This window comes from Scyliorhinus torazame, chromosome 11 (genome assembly GCF_047496885.1).
Source record: "Scyliorhinus torazame isolate Kashiwa2021f chromosome 11, sScyTor2.1, whole genome shotgun sequence".
NCBI lineage: Eukaryota > Metazoa > Chordata > Chondrichthyes > Carcharhiniformes > Scyliorhinidae > Scyliorhinus > Scyliorhinus torazame.
Genome location: NC_092717.1, coordinates 185,375,926 through 185,393,519, shown reverse-complemented (window position 1 = coordinate 185,393,519; position 17,594 = coordinate 185,375,926). Strand labels below are relative to the sequence as shown.

The following is a 17,594-nucleotide window of genomic DNA, read 5'->3' as shown; positions in this document are numbered from 1 at the left end:
TTGGGGAGTCAGGAGGTGAGTTGTCTGCAGCAGGATTCCTAGCCTTTGGCCTACTCTGGTAGCCACAGAATTTACATGGCTAGTTCAGTTCAGTTTATGATTAATGGTAACCCCCTAGGATGTTGATAGTAGGGAATTCTGTGATGGTAATGCCATTGAATGTCAAGAGGCGATGGTTAGATTCTCTCTTGGTGCAGATGGGCATTGTCCGGCATTTGTGTGGTGCCAATATTACTTGCCACTTGGCAACCCAAACTTGAACATTGTCCAGGTCTTGCAGCATTCGGACATGGATTGTTCAGTATCTGAGGAGTCGCGAATGGTGCTGAACATTGTGCAGTCATCCGAGAACATCCCCACTTCTGACCTTATGATGTGGAGGTGCCGGCATTGGACTGGGGTGGGCACAGTAAGAAGTCTTCCAACACCAGGTTAAAGTCCAACAGGTTTATTTGGAATCACTAGCTTTCGGAGCGCAGCTCACCTGATGAAGGACCTGCGCTCCGAAAGCTAGTGATTCCAAATAAACCTGTTGGACTTTAACCTGGTGTTGTAAGTCTTCTTACTCTGACATTATGATGGAAGGAAGGTCATTGATGAAGCAGCTGAAGATGGTTCAGCTTAGGACACTACCCTGAGGAACTCCTGCAGTGATGTCATGGAGTTGAGATGATTGACCTCCAACCACCACAACCATCTTCCTTTGTGTCAAGTATGACTCCAGCCAGCAGAGAGTTTTCCCCCTGATTCCCATTGACTCCAGTTTTGTTAGGTATCCTTGATGCCATACTCGGTCATCATAGAGTTATACAGCACAGAAAAGGCCCTTCGGCACATCACGTCTGCGCCAGTCACAAACAACCATTCAAATCCAATTTTCCAACATTTGGTCCATAGCCTTGCATGTCCTGGGATCACAAGTGCACGTCTAAATACTTCTTAAATGTTAAGAGGGTCTCTGCCTCCACCACCCTTTCAGGCAGCAAATTCCAAACTCCCATCATCCTCTGGGTAAAAATGTTTTTCCTCAAATCCTCTCTAAACCTCCTGCCCCTTTGCCTTAAATCTATGTCCCCTGGTCATTGACCCCTCCACCAAGGAGAAAAGCTTGTTCATGTTTACTCGATCTATGCCCCTCACAATCATGTCCCACCTCAGTTTCCTCTTCTCCAAGGAAAACAATCCAAGTCTATCCAATGTCTCTTCATAACTAAAACTCTCCCGCCCAGGTAACATCCTGGTAAATCTCCTCTGCACCCTTTCCAGTGCATCCTCCTGCAATGTGGGTTCCAAGTGAATGCTGACGCAAAGTATTCCTTTCGAACCCTACCTACATCCTCTGGCTCCACACACAAATTACGACTGTGGTCCTTATTGGGCCCTACTCTTTCCCTCGTTATCCTTTTACCCCTAATGTACTTGTGAAACAACTTAAGATTTTCCTTTATTTTACTGATCAGTATCCTTTCATGTCCCCTTTTTTCTCTCCCAATTTCCTTTTTAAATTCCCTCTTGCAAATTCTATATGCCTCCAGGGCTTCTGCTGTATGGTGCCCTCGGTATCTGCCATAAACCTGCCTATTTTCCTTATGCAATACTGTACATCCCCCGATATCCAGGGTTCACTGGATTTGTTGGTCCCACCCTTTTTCTTGATTGGAACATTTTGGCCCTGCACTCTCCTTATTTCCTTCGAATGCATCCCATTGTTCGGTCACAGTTTTACCTAAACGTGTCTGCTCCCAGTCCACTCTGGCCAAATCATATCTGTTCTTCTTAAAATCGGTCATCCGCCAGTTTAGAACTTTGATCTCAAGCCCGTCATTGTCATTTTCGCTAACAACCTTGAATCTAACAAAGTTATGGTGACTATCTGCAAAATGTTCCCCCACTGATACTTCAACCTTCTGCCCAGCTTTGTTACCAAAAATTAATCATAGAATCATAAAATTTACAGTGCAGAAAGAGGCCATTCGGCCCATCGAGGCTGCACTGGCCCTCGGAAAGAGCACCCCACTAGCCCCCACACTTCCACCCTATCCCCGCAACCCAGTCACACCACCTAACCTTTTTGGACACTAAGGGCAATTTAGCATGGCCAATCCACCTAACTTGCACATCTTTGGACTGTGGGAGGAAACTGGAGCACCCGGAGGAAACCCACACAGACACGGGGAGGATGTGCAGACTACGCACAGACAGTGACCCAAGCCAGGAATCAAACCTGGGACCCTGGAGCTGTGAAGCAACAGTGCTAACCATTGTGCTACCATGCCACCTAAAATCAAAGTGGAGAATGTGGGCATCGATCCCACTACCTCTTATATGCAAAGCAAGCACCCTACCATTTGAGCTAATTCCCCCAGTCCAGGACCACCCCCTTGTAGATCCTCCTACGTACTGGCTTAAAAAGTTCTCCACTCCCTCTAAACCTTTTACACTTTGGCTTCCCCAGTTAATATGGGAAAGTTAAAATCCCCCACTATCACTAACCTATTGCTTTTACACTTCTCTGAAATTTGCCTGCAAAGGTCAAATGCTGCCTTGATGATTTAGACAGGCTGGTGTAATGGGCAGGCAAGTGGCAGGTTAAACATAATGCAGAGAAGTGTGAAGAGATTTATATGGGAAGGAAGAATGAGGAGAAGCAATATAAAATAAAGGGTGCAAACAAAAGGGGGTACAGGAACAGAGGGGCACGCAGATATATGTATGCAAATCATTGAAGGTGGTCGGACCTACGGGATGGGAATGCTTGTCTTTCCCATGCTCTTTGCGGAGTACGAGCTCCCCCATTAGGGGCGGGTATTTCAATTACCCAGAGTATACAAGGCCGGCCAGTAAGGCACCGATCAAGCAGGAACCCGGTCGGGGTCTACCAGGAAGAGTATATATATATATATTTTGTAAATAAAAATGTGTTCTTCTTTTTACTCAGTGTGGACTCCCCATGTCCCTATTAAACTCTGGTTGATGAAACATTGCAGCGGTTAATCTTGACTTTGTGGCTCTTTTCTTTCTGCTTCAATTTCTTTGTTTTTAAAATAAATTTAGAGTACCCAATTCGATTTTTCCAATTAAGGAGCAATTTAGTGCGGCCAATCCACCTACTCTGCACATCTTTGGGTTAATAAAACATAGAACATAGAACAATACAGCGCTGTGCAGGCCCTTCGGCCCACGATGTTGCACCGAAACAAAAGCCATCTAACCTACACTATGCCATTATCATCCATATGTTTATCCAATAAACTTTTAAATGCCCTCAATGTTGGCGAGTTCACTACTGTAGCAGGTAGGGCATTCCACGGCCTCACTACTCTTTGCGTAAAGAACCTACCTCTGACCTCTGTCCTATATCTATTACCCCTCAGTTTAAAGTTATGTCCCCTCGTGCCAGCCATATCCATCCGCGGGAGAAGGCTCTCACTGTCCACCCTATCCAAACCCCTGATCATTTTGTATGCCTCTATTAAGTCTCCTCTTAACCTTCTTCTCTCCAACGAAAACAACCTCAAGTCCATCAGCCTTTCCTCATAAGATTTTCCCTCCATACCAGGCAACATCCTGGTAAATCTCCTCTGCACCCGCTCCAAAGCCTCCACGTCCTTCCTATAATGCGGTGACCAGAACTGTACGCAATACTCCAAATGCGGCCATACCAGAGTTCTGTACAGCTGCAACATGACCTCTTGACTCCGGAACTCAATCCCTCTACCAATAAAGGCCAACACCCCATAGGCCTTTTTCACAACCCTATCAACCTGGGTGGCAACTTTCAGGGATCTATGTACATGGACACCTAGATCCCTCTGCTCATCCACACTTTCAAGAACTTTACCATTAGCCAAATATTCCGCATTCCTGTTATTCCTTCCAAAGTGAATCACCTCACACTTCTCTACATTAAACTCCATTTGCCACCTCTCAGCCCAGCTCTGCAGCTTATCTATATCCCTCTGTAACCTGCTACATCCTTCCACACTATCGACAACACCACCGACTTTAGTATCGTCAGCAAATTTACTCACCCACCCTTCTGCGCCTTCCTCTAGGTCATTGATAAAAATGACAAACAGCAACGGCCCCAGAACAGATCCTTGTGGTACTCCACTTGTGACTGTACTCCATTCTGAACATTTCCCATCAACCACCACCCTCTGTCTTCTTTCAGCTAGCCAATTTCTGATCCACATCTCTAAATCACCCTCAATCCCCAGCCTCCGTATTTTTTGCAATAGCCTACCGTGGGGAACCTTATCAGACGCTTTGCTGAAATCCATATACACCACATCAACTGCTCTACCCTCGTCTACCTGTTCAGTCACCTTCTCAAAGAACTCAATAAGGTTTGTGAGGCATGACCTACCCTTCACAAAGCCATGCTGACGATCCCTGATCATATTATTCCTATCTAGATGATTATAAATCTTGTCTCTTATAATCCCCTCCAAGACTTTACCCACTACAGACGTGAGGCTCACCGGTCTATAGTTGCCGGGGTTGTCTCTGCTCCCCTTTTTGAACAAAGGGACCACATTTGCTGTCCTCCAGTCCTCTGGCACTATTCCTGTAGCCAATGATGACATAAAAATCAAAGCCAAAGGTCCAGCAATCTCTTCCCTGGCCTCCCAGAGAATCCTAGGATAAATCCCATCAGGTCCCGGGGACTTATCTATTTTCAGCCTGTCCAGAATTGCCAACACCTCTTCCCTACGTACCTCAATGCCATCTATTCTATTAGCCTGGGGCTCAGCATTCTCCTCCACAACATTATCTTTTTCCTGAGTGAATACTGACGAAAAATATTCATTTAGTATCTCGCCTATCTCTTCAGACTCCACACACAATTTCCCATCCCTGTCCTTGACTGGTCCTACTCTTTCCCTAGTCATTCGCTTATTCCTGACATACCTTTAGAAAGCTTTTGGGTTTTCCTTGATCCTTCCTGCCAAATACTTCTCATGTCCCCTCCTTGCTCGTCTTAGCTCTCTCTTTAGATCCTTCCTCGCTACCTTGTAACTATCCATCGCCCCAACCGAAACTTCACACTTCATCTTCACATAGGCCTCCTTCTTCCTCTTAACAAGAGATTCCACTTCCTTGGTAAACCACGGTTCCCTCGCTCGACGGTTGTGGGGGCGAAACCCACGCAAACACGGGGAGAATGTGCAAACTCCACACGGGCAGTGACCAGAGCCGGGATCGAACCTGGGACCTCACCACCGTGCTGCACTGCTTCAATTTCTAATTACAATTTCACAATTTTTATTTTGTTCTATCTATATTATTACTTCACATGATATTGATACACTTCATACCAATTCTCTCCTGCCTTGAACAAGTTCCAGACTCTTTAAGTATCCGTCAAGTAAAACATTTTTTTGTCACCTATGCACCAGAAGAATCCAACCTAAATGCAATTGATTTAACCCAAGCTGGACACCAGGCTGCTTATGACCTATTTGATGTTACAGAGGCATTCAACTTTAGGCTTCAGTTTAAAATGGATCGTTTATAGAGAAATTGGATTCCCTTGCTAGCTCTGGCTCATTAAATAATCTTTCTGTTGACAGAATTGAACCTGAGGAGCCCAGTCAGAAGGAAAAGTTGGTGATTTCTGAGGAATGCGAGCTGATCACGATTGTCGCGGTGATCCCTGGGCGCCTGGAGATCACTACACAGCACATCTATTTTTATGATGGCAGCATTGAAAAAGAAGAGACAGAGGAGGGTGAGATTCCTGAAACTCCTTTGCTGTTTGGTTGCTCTTCCAATAAGCCCAATGTGTCTTCCCTCAATGCCTCAGTTTTGGTGTGATCCAATTTCTATTAATAACTTCACAACAAACTCAAGGTGGGATAAACTTAGAGGGTTTGTCTAATTTACATAGACTCAAAATGTGGGGAACGGTTTGCAATATTCCCCCACCCCACCCCACCTTTTTGCATTCACACAGTAAAGGAGGGATAAAGAAAATAAAGAGGTACAGAGCAAAGGTAACAGAGAGAATAAGAATATTGTTCACATGAGTTACGGGGATAGGGCGGGAAGTGGGCCTGTGTAGGGCACTCTTTCAGAGGGTCACTGCAGACTCGATGGGCTGAATTGCTCCTTCTGCAATTATGTGATCCAAAGTCCAGAATCAACAGTCCAATGGTGCATTCCTTCACAGAGGTCAGCAGGCTGAAACTGATGCTGAATAATCCGTTTATCCACAATGAAAGGTGAATTAGTTTTGTAGGTAATGGTACAAGAGTGTAGATGGGGCTAGGCATTCAACCCTGGACAGAGCCCTTTTTCTGAGCTGCAGCTTGGTTGATGGAAGATATCGGACTCAACTTTGCAGATTATCAAGGCAATATTGCGGGTCCAACAGCTGGATGGAGTCATGTAACTGCCGCCTCTCCACTTTGACTTTGACAAAGGATGTATATTCCTTCGTCTGGATTTTGGAATTGTTAATGTATCAACAAATAACAATTGCAGAAGAGGTTTCAGGGTCCTTTTTCCTATAAGACTGATAGTATCCATTACCAGGCCTGGTTTAAAAAATGTAAACGGCCTTTGTATACTTCCCTGGGAAGTCCGTCTTCTGCAGCTCACTGTGTCGTTAGCATATCTTCAGAGATAACGAGGTGACAGCTTCTCTGAATGCCAAAAAATTCCTTTTTTCTGTGTCATAGCCAGCCATGACTTGAGTCATTTGAACGCCTTTGTCCAGTTTCTAAAACGTTTAAAATTACCTCTATATTTTATAAAAGTGTAGAGTGTGGCATTAACCCCTGCCAAATGAAAGACCTCTTATTTTTAAACTGTGTCCCCTACTTGTAGTCTCTCTTATAAGCATCCACGTTGTCAACTCTTCTCCGCACTTCCCTTAAGTCCTTTCAAGACTGTATGTGTTCAGTAGGATCACCTCTCATTGCTCTTAACTCCAATTGATACAGGCCCAAACTGCTCAACCTCTCCTCATAAGGTAAGCCCTTCATCCCAGGAATAAGACAAGTGAGCCTTCTCTGAACTGCTGCAACCTGGACTTTGTGCTTAAATTTCTGGAATGGGATTTGAACGCACAACTGTCCAACTCCTTGTGAAAAGTACTACCAGTAACGGGCATTACAACTGTTAATTATATAGTCACTTTAATATTGTCGAACGTTCAAAGGCATTTCACAGGAATGTTATCAAACAAAATATGTCACCAAACCACATAAGGATATATCAAGGCAGACAATGCCCTTACAGTGGAATAGTGCCACCAGCAGTTGACATCTCAAGTTCACTAGATATGAAGAATGGCCAATTAGGCAAGATACCAGATGATTACCTCTGGAGTTGTGCTTCAATTGAATCATGGCCTTCAGGATAGGAGAGAAAAAGGGAACAAGATAAATAGAATTTTCAGCAATAAATAGAAATGTGGTCTTCCTTTCAGGAATTGGGTATGATTTCAAGCGTCCCCTGTCTCATCTCCAAGAGCTGCATCTCAGACGCTATAACCTAAGGAGATCTGCTTTGGAGTTCTTTTTCATCGACCGATCAAACTACTTTGTCAACTTCAAAAAGAAGGTATAGCACAATTTTAAAAAAAGATTCCTTATTATAAATTGGATTTGGGTTGAAACTTCATTAAAATTTTATTTTCAGGATATGGGTGTTGCTGGCATTTATTGCCCATCTCTTATCACAGAATCATAGAATGGTTAGAACGCGTTAGGAGGCAATTTGGCCTGTCGTGTCTGTAATTGCTCTTGTTTGATGAGATGGTTGTAGGTTGCCACCTTAAGCTGGTATGTAAAGGGCCTTCATGAAACTGAGTGACTTGTTGGGCCACTTCAGAAGGGGCGGGACCTTGACCTGCCCACCTAATCCCACTTGCCAGCACTTGGCCCATAGTGTTGAATGTTATGGCATGCCAAGTGCTCATCCAGGTATTTTAAAAGACATAAGACAACCCACCTCTACCACCCTCCCAGAGAATGCATTTCAGACCATCACCACCCTCTGGGTAAAAAGATTTTTCCTCAAATCCCCCCTGAATCTCCCACCCCTCACTTTGAACTTGCGTCCCCTCGTAACTGACCCTTCAACTAAGGGGAACAACTGTTCCCTATCCATCCTGTCCATTCCCCTCATAATCTTATACACCTCAATCAGGTCACCCCTCAGTCGTCTCTGCTCCAGAGAAAACAACCCAAGCCGATCCAACCTCAATAACTTAAATGCTCTATCTCAGGCAACAGTCTGGTGAATCTTCTCTGCATCCCCTCCAGTGCAATTACATCCGTCCCATAATGTGGCGACCAGAATTGCACACAGTACTCCAGCTGTGGCCTCACCAAAGTTCTATATAGCTCCATCATGACCTTCCTGCCTTTGTAATCTGTGCCCGATTGATAAAAGCAAGTGTCCCTTTTGCCTTTTTCACCACCCTATTAACCTGCATTTCTGCCTTCAGAGATCTATGGACAAACACGTCACGGTTCCTTTGTTCCTCAGAACTTCCTCATGTTCTGCCCTTCATAGAATACTTCCTTGTTAAATTACTCCTTCCAAAGCGTATCACCTCACACTTTGCAGGATTAAATTCCATCTGCCACTTATCCGCCCATTTGACTATCCCTTCGATATCTCCCTCTAACCCAAGACACTCAAGCTCATTGTTGACTACCCGGTCAATCTTTGTGTCATCTGCACATCTATTGATCCTACGCCCCACATAGTCATCTGTGCCATTTATATAAATGACAAACAATAGGGGGCCCAGAATGGATCCCTCTGGTACGCCACTGGCTTCCAGACACTAAGGCAGCCGTCTATCATCACCCTCTGTCTCCTACCGCTAAGCCAATTATGAATCCACCTTCTCAAATCATCCTGTATCTCATGTGTATTTGGCTTCTTAAAAAGTCTCCCATGTGGGACATTGTCAAAGGCTTTGCTTAAATCCACGTAAACTACATCAACTACACGATCCTCATCTACACACTTGGTTACATGCTCAAAAATTCAATCAAATTTGTAAGGCATGACCTTCCTCTATCAACGCCATGCTGACTATCCCTGATCAAACCTTGCCTCTCCAAGTGGAGATAGATTCTCTCCTTCAGAGTCTTCTCCAGTAGTTTCCCAACCACTGACGTGAGACTCACTGGCCTGTAGTTCCCTGAGTTGTCTCCACAATCTTTCTTAAATAGTGGGACCAGGTTAGCCGTTCTCCAGTCCTCTGGCACCTCCCCTGTGGTCAGAGCCCTGGCAATCACCTCCCTCACCTCCCACAGCAACCTGGGACAACAATTCATCCGGACCTGGAGATTTATCCACTTTTAAGCCTGGCAATACCTCCAATACCTTGTTACTCCCGGTGACAATTTGCTCAAGAACCTCACAACCTCTCTCCCCGAGTTCAGTAACAACCTCCTCATTCTCTTGGGTGAAGACAGATGTGGGGCTGGATCGTGTTTGGCGCGAGGGCAGAGAATCGACGTTTACGCCCGAAGCGGGCCCGGTGCCACTCCCCCGATTCTCCGGTCCCCGGAGAATCGCTCGCGTACAAATTACACGCCGCTGCTGGGGGGCCATTGTCAGAGGACCTCGCAGTGATACTCCGGTCCCGACCGGCCGAATTCCCGATGACGTGGTTCTAACCACTTCTGGCTGGTCGGGACACTTGCGCGGCGGCTGCGGACTTAGTCCGCGGCAGCCCTGGTGGGGGACTGGGGGATCAAGCACCGGGAGGAGGCCATATGGGCGGCCAGGATGGCGATCGGGCGGGTCATATGGAGCAAGGCAGATCGGTGGGACCTTGTTTGTTGGTCCGGGTCCGGCGGCTGAGTCCGGCATCCTGTTCAGCGTGGCCGCTGGATGCCGCCGCCGAGCTCATGCGCGGACTCGGAATCGGAGGTGTGGGGGCCCGTATCCGCAGCCAAAGCTGCGTGAAGCTCCCCGAATCCCTGCCAGCACCCTGCAGGTGGGTGAATTGGTCTATATTTTTTTTAGGAAAGTCTGGAGTGAAACACCAGCGTTTTTACACCGGCATGGGGACATAGCCCTATTTTTGGAGAATCCAGCCGGTGAAATATTCGTTCAACACTCTACCAATGTCCTTTGGCTCCACCCACAGATTTTCCCCCTCGTCCTTAATGGGCCCTACCCTTTCCCTGGTTATCCTCATCCCATTGATATACTTTTGGATATCTTGGGATTGTCCCTACTTTTACCAACCAGACATTTCTCATATTCCCTCTTTGCTCTCCTAATTGATTGCTTAAGCTCCATCCAGCACTTTCGGTACTCCGCTAATGCCTCTGCAGACTTGCTCCCCTTTTCCTTGTTAAAAGCCTCTCTTTTCCTTCTCATCATATCCTCATCATAGGCCCAGGCTAATGCTCTGGGAATACAGGTTCAAAATTTAAAGTCCACTAATAAATCTTGAATTGAAAGTTAGTCTCGGTAATGGTGACCACTGTTAACTGTTTCACTAATTCTCTTCAGGGAAGGAATCTGCCATCCTGGTCTGGCCTACATGTGACTCCAGACCATCATCAATGTTGTTCACACTTAACTTCTTTCTGAAATGGCCTAGCAAGCCACTCAGTTCAAGGGAATTAGGGATGGGCAACAAATATTGGCTTTGCCAGCAATTCGCACATCCCATAGAAGGATAAAGAAAAATAAACATACACAGAGGGAGGATAAATGTAGTTTACTTGAAAATTTGCTCACCATTTAGTAACCAAGGAAGTAAGGCACTTGCAACAATTTAAATACATTTGCATACTTTCCATTTCACCTTACCATTTTACCATCAGATGCACATATGAGTATTGACACCAGGGGCGAGATTCTCCGACCCCCCGCCGGGGGCTCCGGGGTCCTGGGGGGGGGCGTGGGGCGATCTGGCCCCGGGGGGTGCCCCCACGGTGGCCTGGCCCGCGATCGGGGCCCACCGATCCGCGGGTGGGCCTGTGCCGTGGGGGCACTCTTTCCCTTCCGCCTTCGCCACGGTCTCCACCATGGCAGAGGTGGAAGAGACTCCCTCCACTGCGCATGCGCGGGAATGCCGTCAGCGGCCGCTGACGCTCCTGCGCATGCGCCGCCGGGAGATGTCATTTCCGCGCCAGCTGGCGGGGCACCAAAGGCCTTTTCCGCCAGCTGGCGGGGCGGAAATTCGTCCGGCGTGGGCCTAGCCCCTTAAGGTTGGGGCTCGGCCCCCAAAAATGCGGAGCATTCCGCACCTTTGGGGCGGCGCGATGCCCGACTGATTTGCGCCGTTTTGGGCGCCAGTCAGCGGACATCCCGCCGCTTCTGGAGAATTTTGCCCCAGATGTCCAAGTAGGGTTTGCGCATCTGCAGGTTGTGTCGACCACATTGTGATATTCTGATTGCATTTGATAGGCTGGCTGATAAACCTTCATTAAAATGGGAATTTCTACAGTTGCAATAAGGTGTCACTTACAACTTACCCATATGATTTTGTTCCTTTTGCCCCTGTACGTAGGTCCGAAATAAAGTGTACTCACGTATCCTATGGGCACGGCCCACCAATCTCTTCAACTTCAACAGCCGCTCTCCCCAAGAATTGCTGAAAGCATCTGGGTTAACTCAGGTAAGGTGCTGCAGCCCTGTCCAAATGGACTATCAATGACCGACACATACATCCCATTGTGGCTGTGCCAACTCTTTCAAAGAGACATGGGTCAGACATTGACAAAAGAGCTGGACTCCAGAGGTCAGGTGAGAGTGACTGTACTTGACATCAAGGAGACCGAGCAAAACTGGAGTCAATGTGAAACAGGGGCAAAGCCCTCCACGAGTGGGAGTCATACTTGGCACACAGGAAGATGATTATAATGGTTGGAGGTTAATCATCTCAACTCAGGACATCCCTGCAGGAGTTCCTCAGCATAATGTCCTAGGCCCCACCTTCTTCAGCTGCTTCACCAATGACCTTCCTTCCATCATTAGGGCAGAATTGGAGATGGTCGCTGATAGCTGCACAATGTTCAGCACCATTCGTAACTCCTTAAATCCTGAAGCAGTCCATATCCAAATGTAGCAAGACCTGGACAATATACAGGATTAGACTGACCAGTGACAAGTAACCTTTGTGCCACACATCTCTAACAAGAAAGAATCTAACCATCACCCCTTAACATATAATTGTATTACCATCACCGAATCCTCCACTATCAACATCCTGGGGGTCACCATTGACCAGAAACTAAACTGGACTAGCCATGTAAATACTGTGGCTACTCCGATCCTATCAGCGGAGTCAGCTCCTTCGAATGACGTGAAGGTGAAATGGGAGGGTGAATTAGGTCCTATTCTGGATAGGGAGGTGGGAGCGAGTCTTTTTGCAGCGTCAACTACATGTCCTCCTGTGCTTGGCTTAGTTTGATCCAATTCAAGGTGGTACACAGGGCTCACCTGACCAAGGCGAGAATGAGTGAGTTTTTTTCGGGAGTGGACAACAAGTGTGAACGGTGTTCTCGGAGGCCGGCTAATCATACTCATATGTCCTGGTCGTGTCCCAAACTATTAAGCATTTGGAACTCCTTCTTCAACACCATGTCAGAGATTCTTAATGTCGAACTGGAGTCTTGTCCGCTGGTGGCCATTTTCGGGGTATTGGACTCGCCGGTGCTACAAACAGGGGCGAAGGCGGACGTCCTCACCTTTACCTCGTTAATAACCCAGAGGCGAGTTCTGCTTGGGTGGAGGTCTCCTACTCCGCCCACTGCCTCACCCAGGTTGGGTGACCTCATGGAGTTCCTTCATTTAGAGAGGGTCAAGTACACGATTAGGGGGTCAGTTGAAGGATTCTACCTAAAATGGCGTCTATTAATTTCCTTTATAAAGAGTTAGTCACTGTCAATTGTTAAGTGTGTTTTAGTTTAGTGTTGGGTGGGGTTAAGATTGGATGTGTTCTTGATTGTTGATTGTGCTCTTTTTACATTTTAACTTGAAAAATCTGTTTATATTATATTATAATGTTACTTTGTTATAATGAAAAAGTTTTCAATAAAAATATTATTTTAAATAAATAAATAAATACTGTGGCTACCAGAGCAGGTCAAGGGCTAATAATTCTGCGGTGAGTAATTCACCTTGTATCTCTCCAAAGCCTGTCCACAGTCTATAAAGCATAAGCCAGGAGTGTAATGGAATACTCTCCACTTGCCTGACTGGGTGCAGCTCCAAGAACCTTCAGGGAACTTGACATTATCTGGAACAAAGCAGCCCGCTTGATTGCTACGTCTGTCATAAAATTCAAACCCTCCACCACCGTCGACATGGCAGCCGTGTGTACAAGATGCTGAGCATGAACTTACCAAGGCTCCTTCGGCAACACCTTCCAAAACCGCAACCACTACCATCTAGAAGGACCGGGAACGCCACCACCTGAAAGATTCCCTCCAAGTCACTCACCACCCCGACTTGGAATATATCATTGTTCTTTCACTGTCGCTGGGGGTCAACACCCTGGAATTCCCTTCCTAACAGCACTGTAGGTGTACCTATATCTCGGGGACTGCAGCTGTTCAACAAAGCAGCACACCAGTACCTTCTCAAGGGCTACTAGGGTGGGCAATGAATGCTGGACTAGCCAGCAATGCCCACATCCCGTAAATGCAATTAAACATAACATCCAATTAATCTCACTTCCCTGCTCTCCCCATTGTGCTCAAAATGGTTCCTTTTTCAAGTAAATATCCAATTTCCTTTCTAAAGTTGCTACTGAATTTGTTTTTATCGGCCTTTCGGGTAATCTGTTCCATATCAAAAAACTCGCAGCAATTAAAGTAAAAATCTCATTTTTGCCTCTTTCGTTCTTTCACCAACTAGCTTAAATCTGTGTCCTCTGGTTAACCAGAATCTTCTGCCAGTGGAAACAGTTTCTCCTTATTTATTCTAACAAAACCTTTCAGAATTTTAAATAGCTCTGTTATATCATCCCTTTACCTCTCTGCCTTCTCTTAACTTGCCCATAACTGATGTACCTGAGCTTTGGAATCATTTTAATAAATCTCCTCCACACCTTGACATCCTTACGAAAGTATGGTGCAAAGAATTGAATGCAATGGCTTAGATTTTGCATTCTGCAGAGAACAAACAGCACTCACTGTTCACTGCTCTCACACTTGCCCACCAACACTACAATATATGGTCATTGGAGAGCTGAAATGTCACAGTGCCCTCTACTGGGGGCCTTTGAGCTGTGTGAACAGTGTAGGGGATGGCATGTATGGTCATCCAAACAGATTGAAGAATTGTGCTCACTAAACCAGGAAATGGATGTTGGAATAGTTGGTGTAAAGTAACATCATGGGCAGTAAATAGAATGAAATGAGGGGAAGAAAGATGGGTTAAGAGAGAGGAGGGAGTTTTTGAAAAATGTTACATTTCTAACGATATTGAAAATCTAAAGGAGTGAGACTCCACAGTTGTAAAAGTAAAAGTTCAGTGCCAGGTAAGTTGTTTGGCAGTGATTGAGAGCTGACGTGTTGTTAAAAATTAATATGCAATTGAATGGACAGGGTCCTAACTAATTAAATGCCCCAACTTTACACAGTTGCATGAATGGCATGCTGGGTCTCTCAATAAGGCATCATGGAGGAACAGGGCAACTCAGAAAAACATCCTGATTTTTGTGTTTAATTTGGCATGTTAGGATTTTGGTAATGATGTCCGATTTAGTCGTTAAAACAAACTGGCTATCAGTGCTCACTAAATTCTGACCAGTACCTCAGCTGGAATCTAGCCAGAGATTTATGAAGATTTGCTAACTTTTGTATACTATGCCACTTGCTTTACTTTGAAGATGCTAGTTCCTGTGACCTATTTTACTGATTGTGTGGTTACTATACTTTTCTCTTTCAGGAATGGGTTCAGAGAAAGATCTCCAACTTTGAATATTTGATGAAACTCAACACCATTGCAGGGAGAACCTACAATGATCTGTCTCAATACCCGGTGGTAAGTTATTCCTTCTAATTCCCGATGGAAGTGGAGCGGGGGGGGGGGGGGGGGGGGGCGCCAGTGGAGAAGGAGTGCCTCTGTACCTCTTCATCTTACTCCAATGGTCCTCATGTCCCAGTTCATTTTTAAATATTCATTTATGGGATATGGGTATCACTGGCAGGGTCAGTATCAGTCAGGTTCTGGAACTGTACATCTTCACTCAATGTCATGGGCACTTAAAAGGATGGAAAACCTACCAATGTCAGAATCTGACACTCACAGGGCAGGCACAATATGGGTTATATGCAAAGTAACTCTTCCCCCCCCCCCTCCTCTATGTCCCACTACCCTAATAAGCAATGTAGAGCAAGTCCAGTACAGAATGATACTTTCTTTATCCTGTCCCATTAAATATTTGTAGGACAGCTACACCACAGGTTAAATACAGAGTAAAGCTCCCTCCACACTGTCCCATCAAACACTACCAGGTCAGGCACAGAGTAAAGCTCCCTCTACATTGTTCCAATTTTTTGGCTCCTCTGAATGAGGCTTCCACTTTGTGTCAAATTATGAAAAGTTGAGTCACAGAATTTTATTAGTTTACATATCAAATCAAAATCTGGAGGAGGGAGATGAAAGCTTTGTTTTCATTGCTGCATTTTATTTTATTTAACTCAGTTCCCATGGATCATCTGTGATTACACATCTGAGGAACTGGATCTGGACAACCCAAATGTCTTCCGGGACCTCTCCCGACCCATCGGTGTGGTGAATGATAAGCATGCAAAGGACGTGAAGGAGAAGTGAGTAAATGGAGAATTTTACAGACTTTTTGTTTGGCACAGATCATTTTTCTGCATGTTAACCAATTGAACAATATCTGCCTAAGTTTTTTTGGTAAAGTTACCGAGGGATTTTTTAGCAAAAGTGGGTAAATGGAGTTGAGATGCAAATCAGCCCAACTGAAAGGTAGAACAGGATTGGGGCGGAGGTGTAATGACCTTCTCCTGTTCTTCTGAATGAAAGAGAAGCAATGTTCCTCTCGGTAACTTGGGGTTGTGGTAAATAATTATTGGTTCTTGAGAATTCTGTTTTTCAATCATGCCTAAGTTAGCATGAACTGAGTTGTGTTGAACAGTATATTGGTGAGAATTAACTCTCCCACTTTCTTCACCTAGATATGAGAGTTTTGAAGATACCACAGGAGACATTGATAAATTTCACTATGGTACACACTACTCTAATGCAGCTGGAGTCATGCACTACATGATCCGGATAGAACCTTTCACTACCCTGCACATCCAGCTACAGAGTGGCAGGTGAGCACTGATCCTCAGCCAGGTGGAGGATCTCTTTAACACGACTCGAGAGTGGAGAAGATTACATTAAGCAGCACTACATGTTGCAAAATAATCTGGAAACTGAATTTACACAGAGCCTGATTGAAGGGATGATGAGATTGATGTGTTTATCGCGTTAAAAAGATTTGATGGAGAAACAATTTTTTTCTGGTTGAAAATCCCAGAACAAAAGGACACAATCTTAAATTAGAACCAGGCCATTTGGGAGCGTAAAAACAACTTTTTCCCCCACAAATGTTGTGGAAATCTGGAAACTCTCTCCCAAAAGGCTGCAGATGATGAGTCAATTGGAGCTCCCAAGACTGATATAGGTTGATTACTGTTATGTAAGGGTATCAAGGGATTTGGAGCAAAAGTGGCAAAGTGAATTTGAGTACACATCAGCCATGATATAACTGAGAAGGTTTGAGAGGCTAAATGACTTACTCCCCTTCTTATGAAAATCTCCTTTCTAGTGTCTGCAATGTCCTGTTGTGAGATGAGTTTAAGCAGCTTCAAACAAGTTCCTCCTGGGGATGGGTTCAGGAGAGAAGCATTCTCCTTAAATTGTTTCGAAACAAATACTTCTTAGATGCCTGACCTTGTATGGTCCTTTGTTCAAGAAAGCATACTATGTTTTCATCTCCATGGGCGGCACGGTAGCACAGTGGGTAGCACTGTTGCTTCACAGCTCCAGGGTCCCAGGTTCGATTCCTGGCCTGAGTTACTGTCTGTGCGGCGTCTGCACGTTCTCCCCGTGTCTGCGTGGGTTTCTTCCGGGTGCTCCGGTTTCCTCACACAGTCCTAAGATGTGCAGGTTAGGTGGATTGGCCATGATAAATTGCCCTTAGTGTCCAAAAAGGTTAGGTGGGGTTACTGGGTTACGGGGATAGGGTGGAGATGTGGACTTTGGTGGGGTGCTCTTTCCAAGGACTGGTGCAGACTTGATGGGCCGAATGGCCTCCTTCTGCATTGTAAATTCTTTGATTCTATGAACTTAATTTCTTTCATACACACCACAGTAATCAGCTAGGCACCTCAGTATTGTTGAGCTGATCTGTATAAATTGTGAATTAAGGTCACAGGGCTCAATCATTGTGACTGTTAATTGATCTTAGTCTGGCAAACAATCTATACTGTTCCTGGGAGTCTTTGATGGGATAGCAGAGAGGTATCTTTATCCTCCATCTAGCCTGTGGTATATTTGTCGAGGAATTGTTTGAATACCTTGCATACCTTGTATCTTAAACATTGTTTTTTTTAATACCAGAACAGTAAATAAAA

The 17,594-nt window shown here is 45.4% G+C and overlaps 1 protein-coding gene across 3 annotated transcripts in view; it reads left to right on the top strand.

The window, feature by feature from the left end:
- The window catches only part of nbeal2 (neurobeachin-like 2), a 519,702-nt gene that overhangs the window by 418,568 nt on the left and 83,540 nt on the right, over window positions 1-17,594 (top strand). For all 3 annotated transcript variants that reach the window (XM_072468153.1, XM_072468151.1, XM_072468152.1), the window contains 6 exons: window positions 5,577-5,734; window positions 7,439-7,572; window positions 11,504-11,611; window positions 14,890-14,985; window positions 15,649-15,773; window positions 16,149-16,289. In XM_072468153.1, the coding sequence (XP_072324254.1) occupies window positions 5,577-5,734; window positions 7,439-7,572; window positions 11,504-11,611; window positions 14,890-14,985; window positions 15,649-15,773; window positions 16,149-16,289 (762 nt within the window). The remainder of the gene's footprint in view (window positions 1-5,576; window positions 5,735-7,438; window positions 7,573-11,503; window positions 11,612-14,889; window positions 14,986-15,648; window positions 15,774-16,148; window positions 16,290-17,594) is intronic.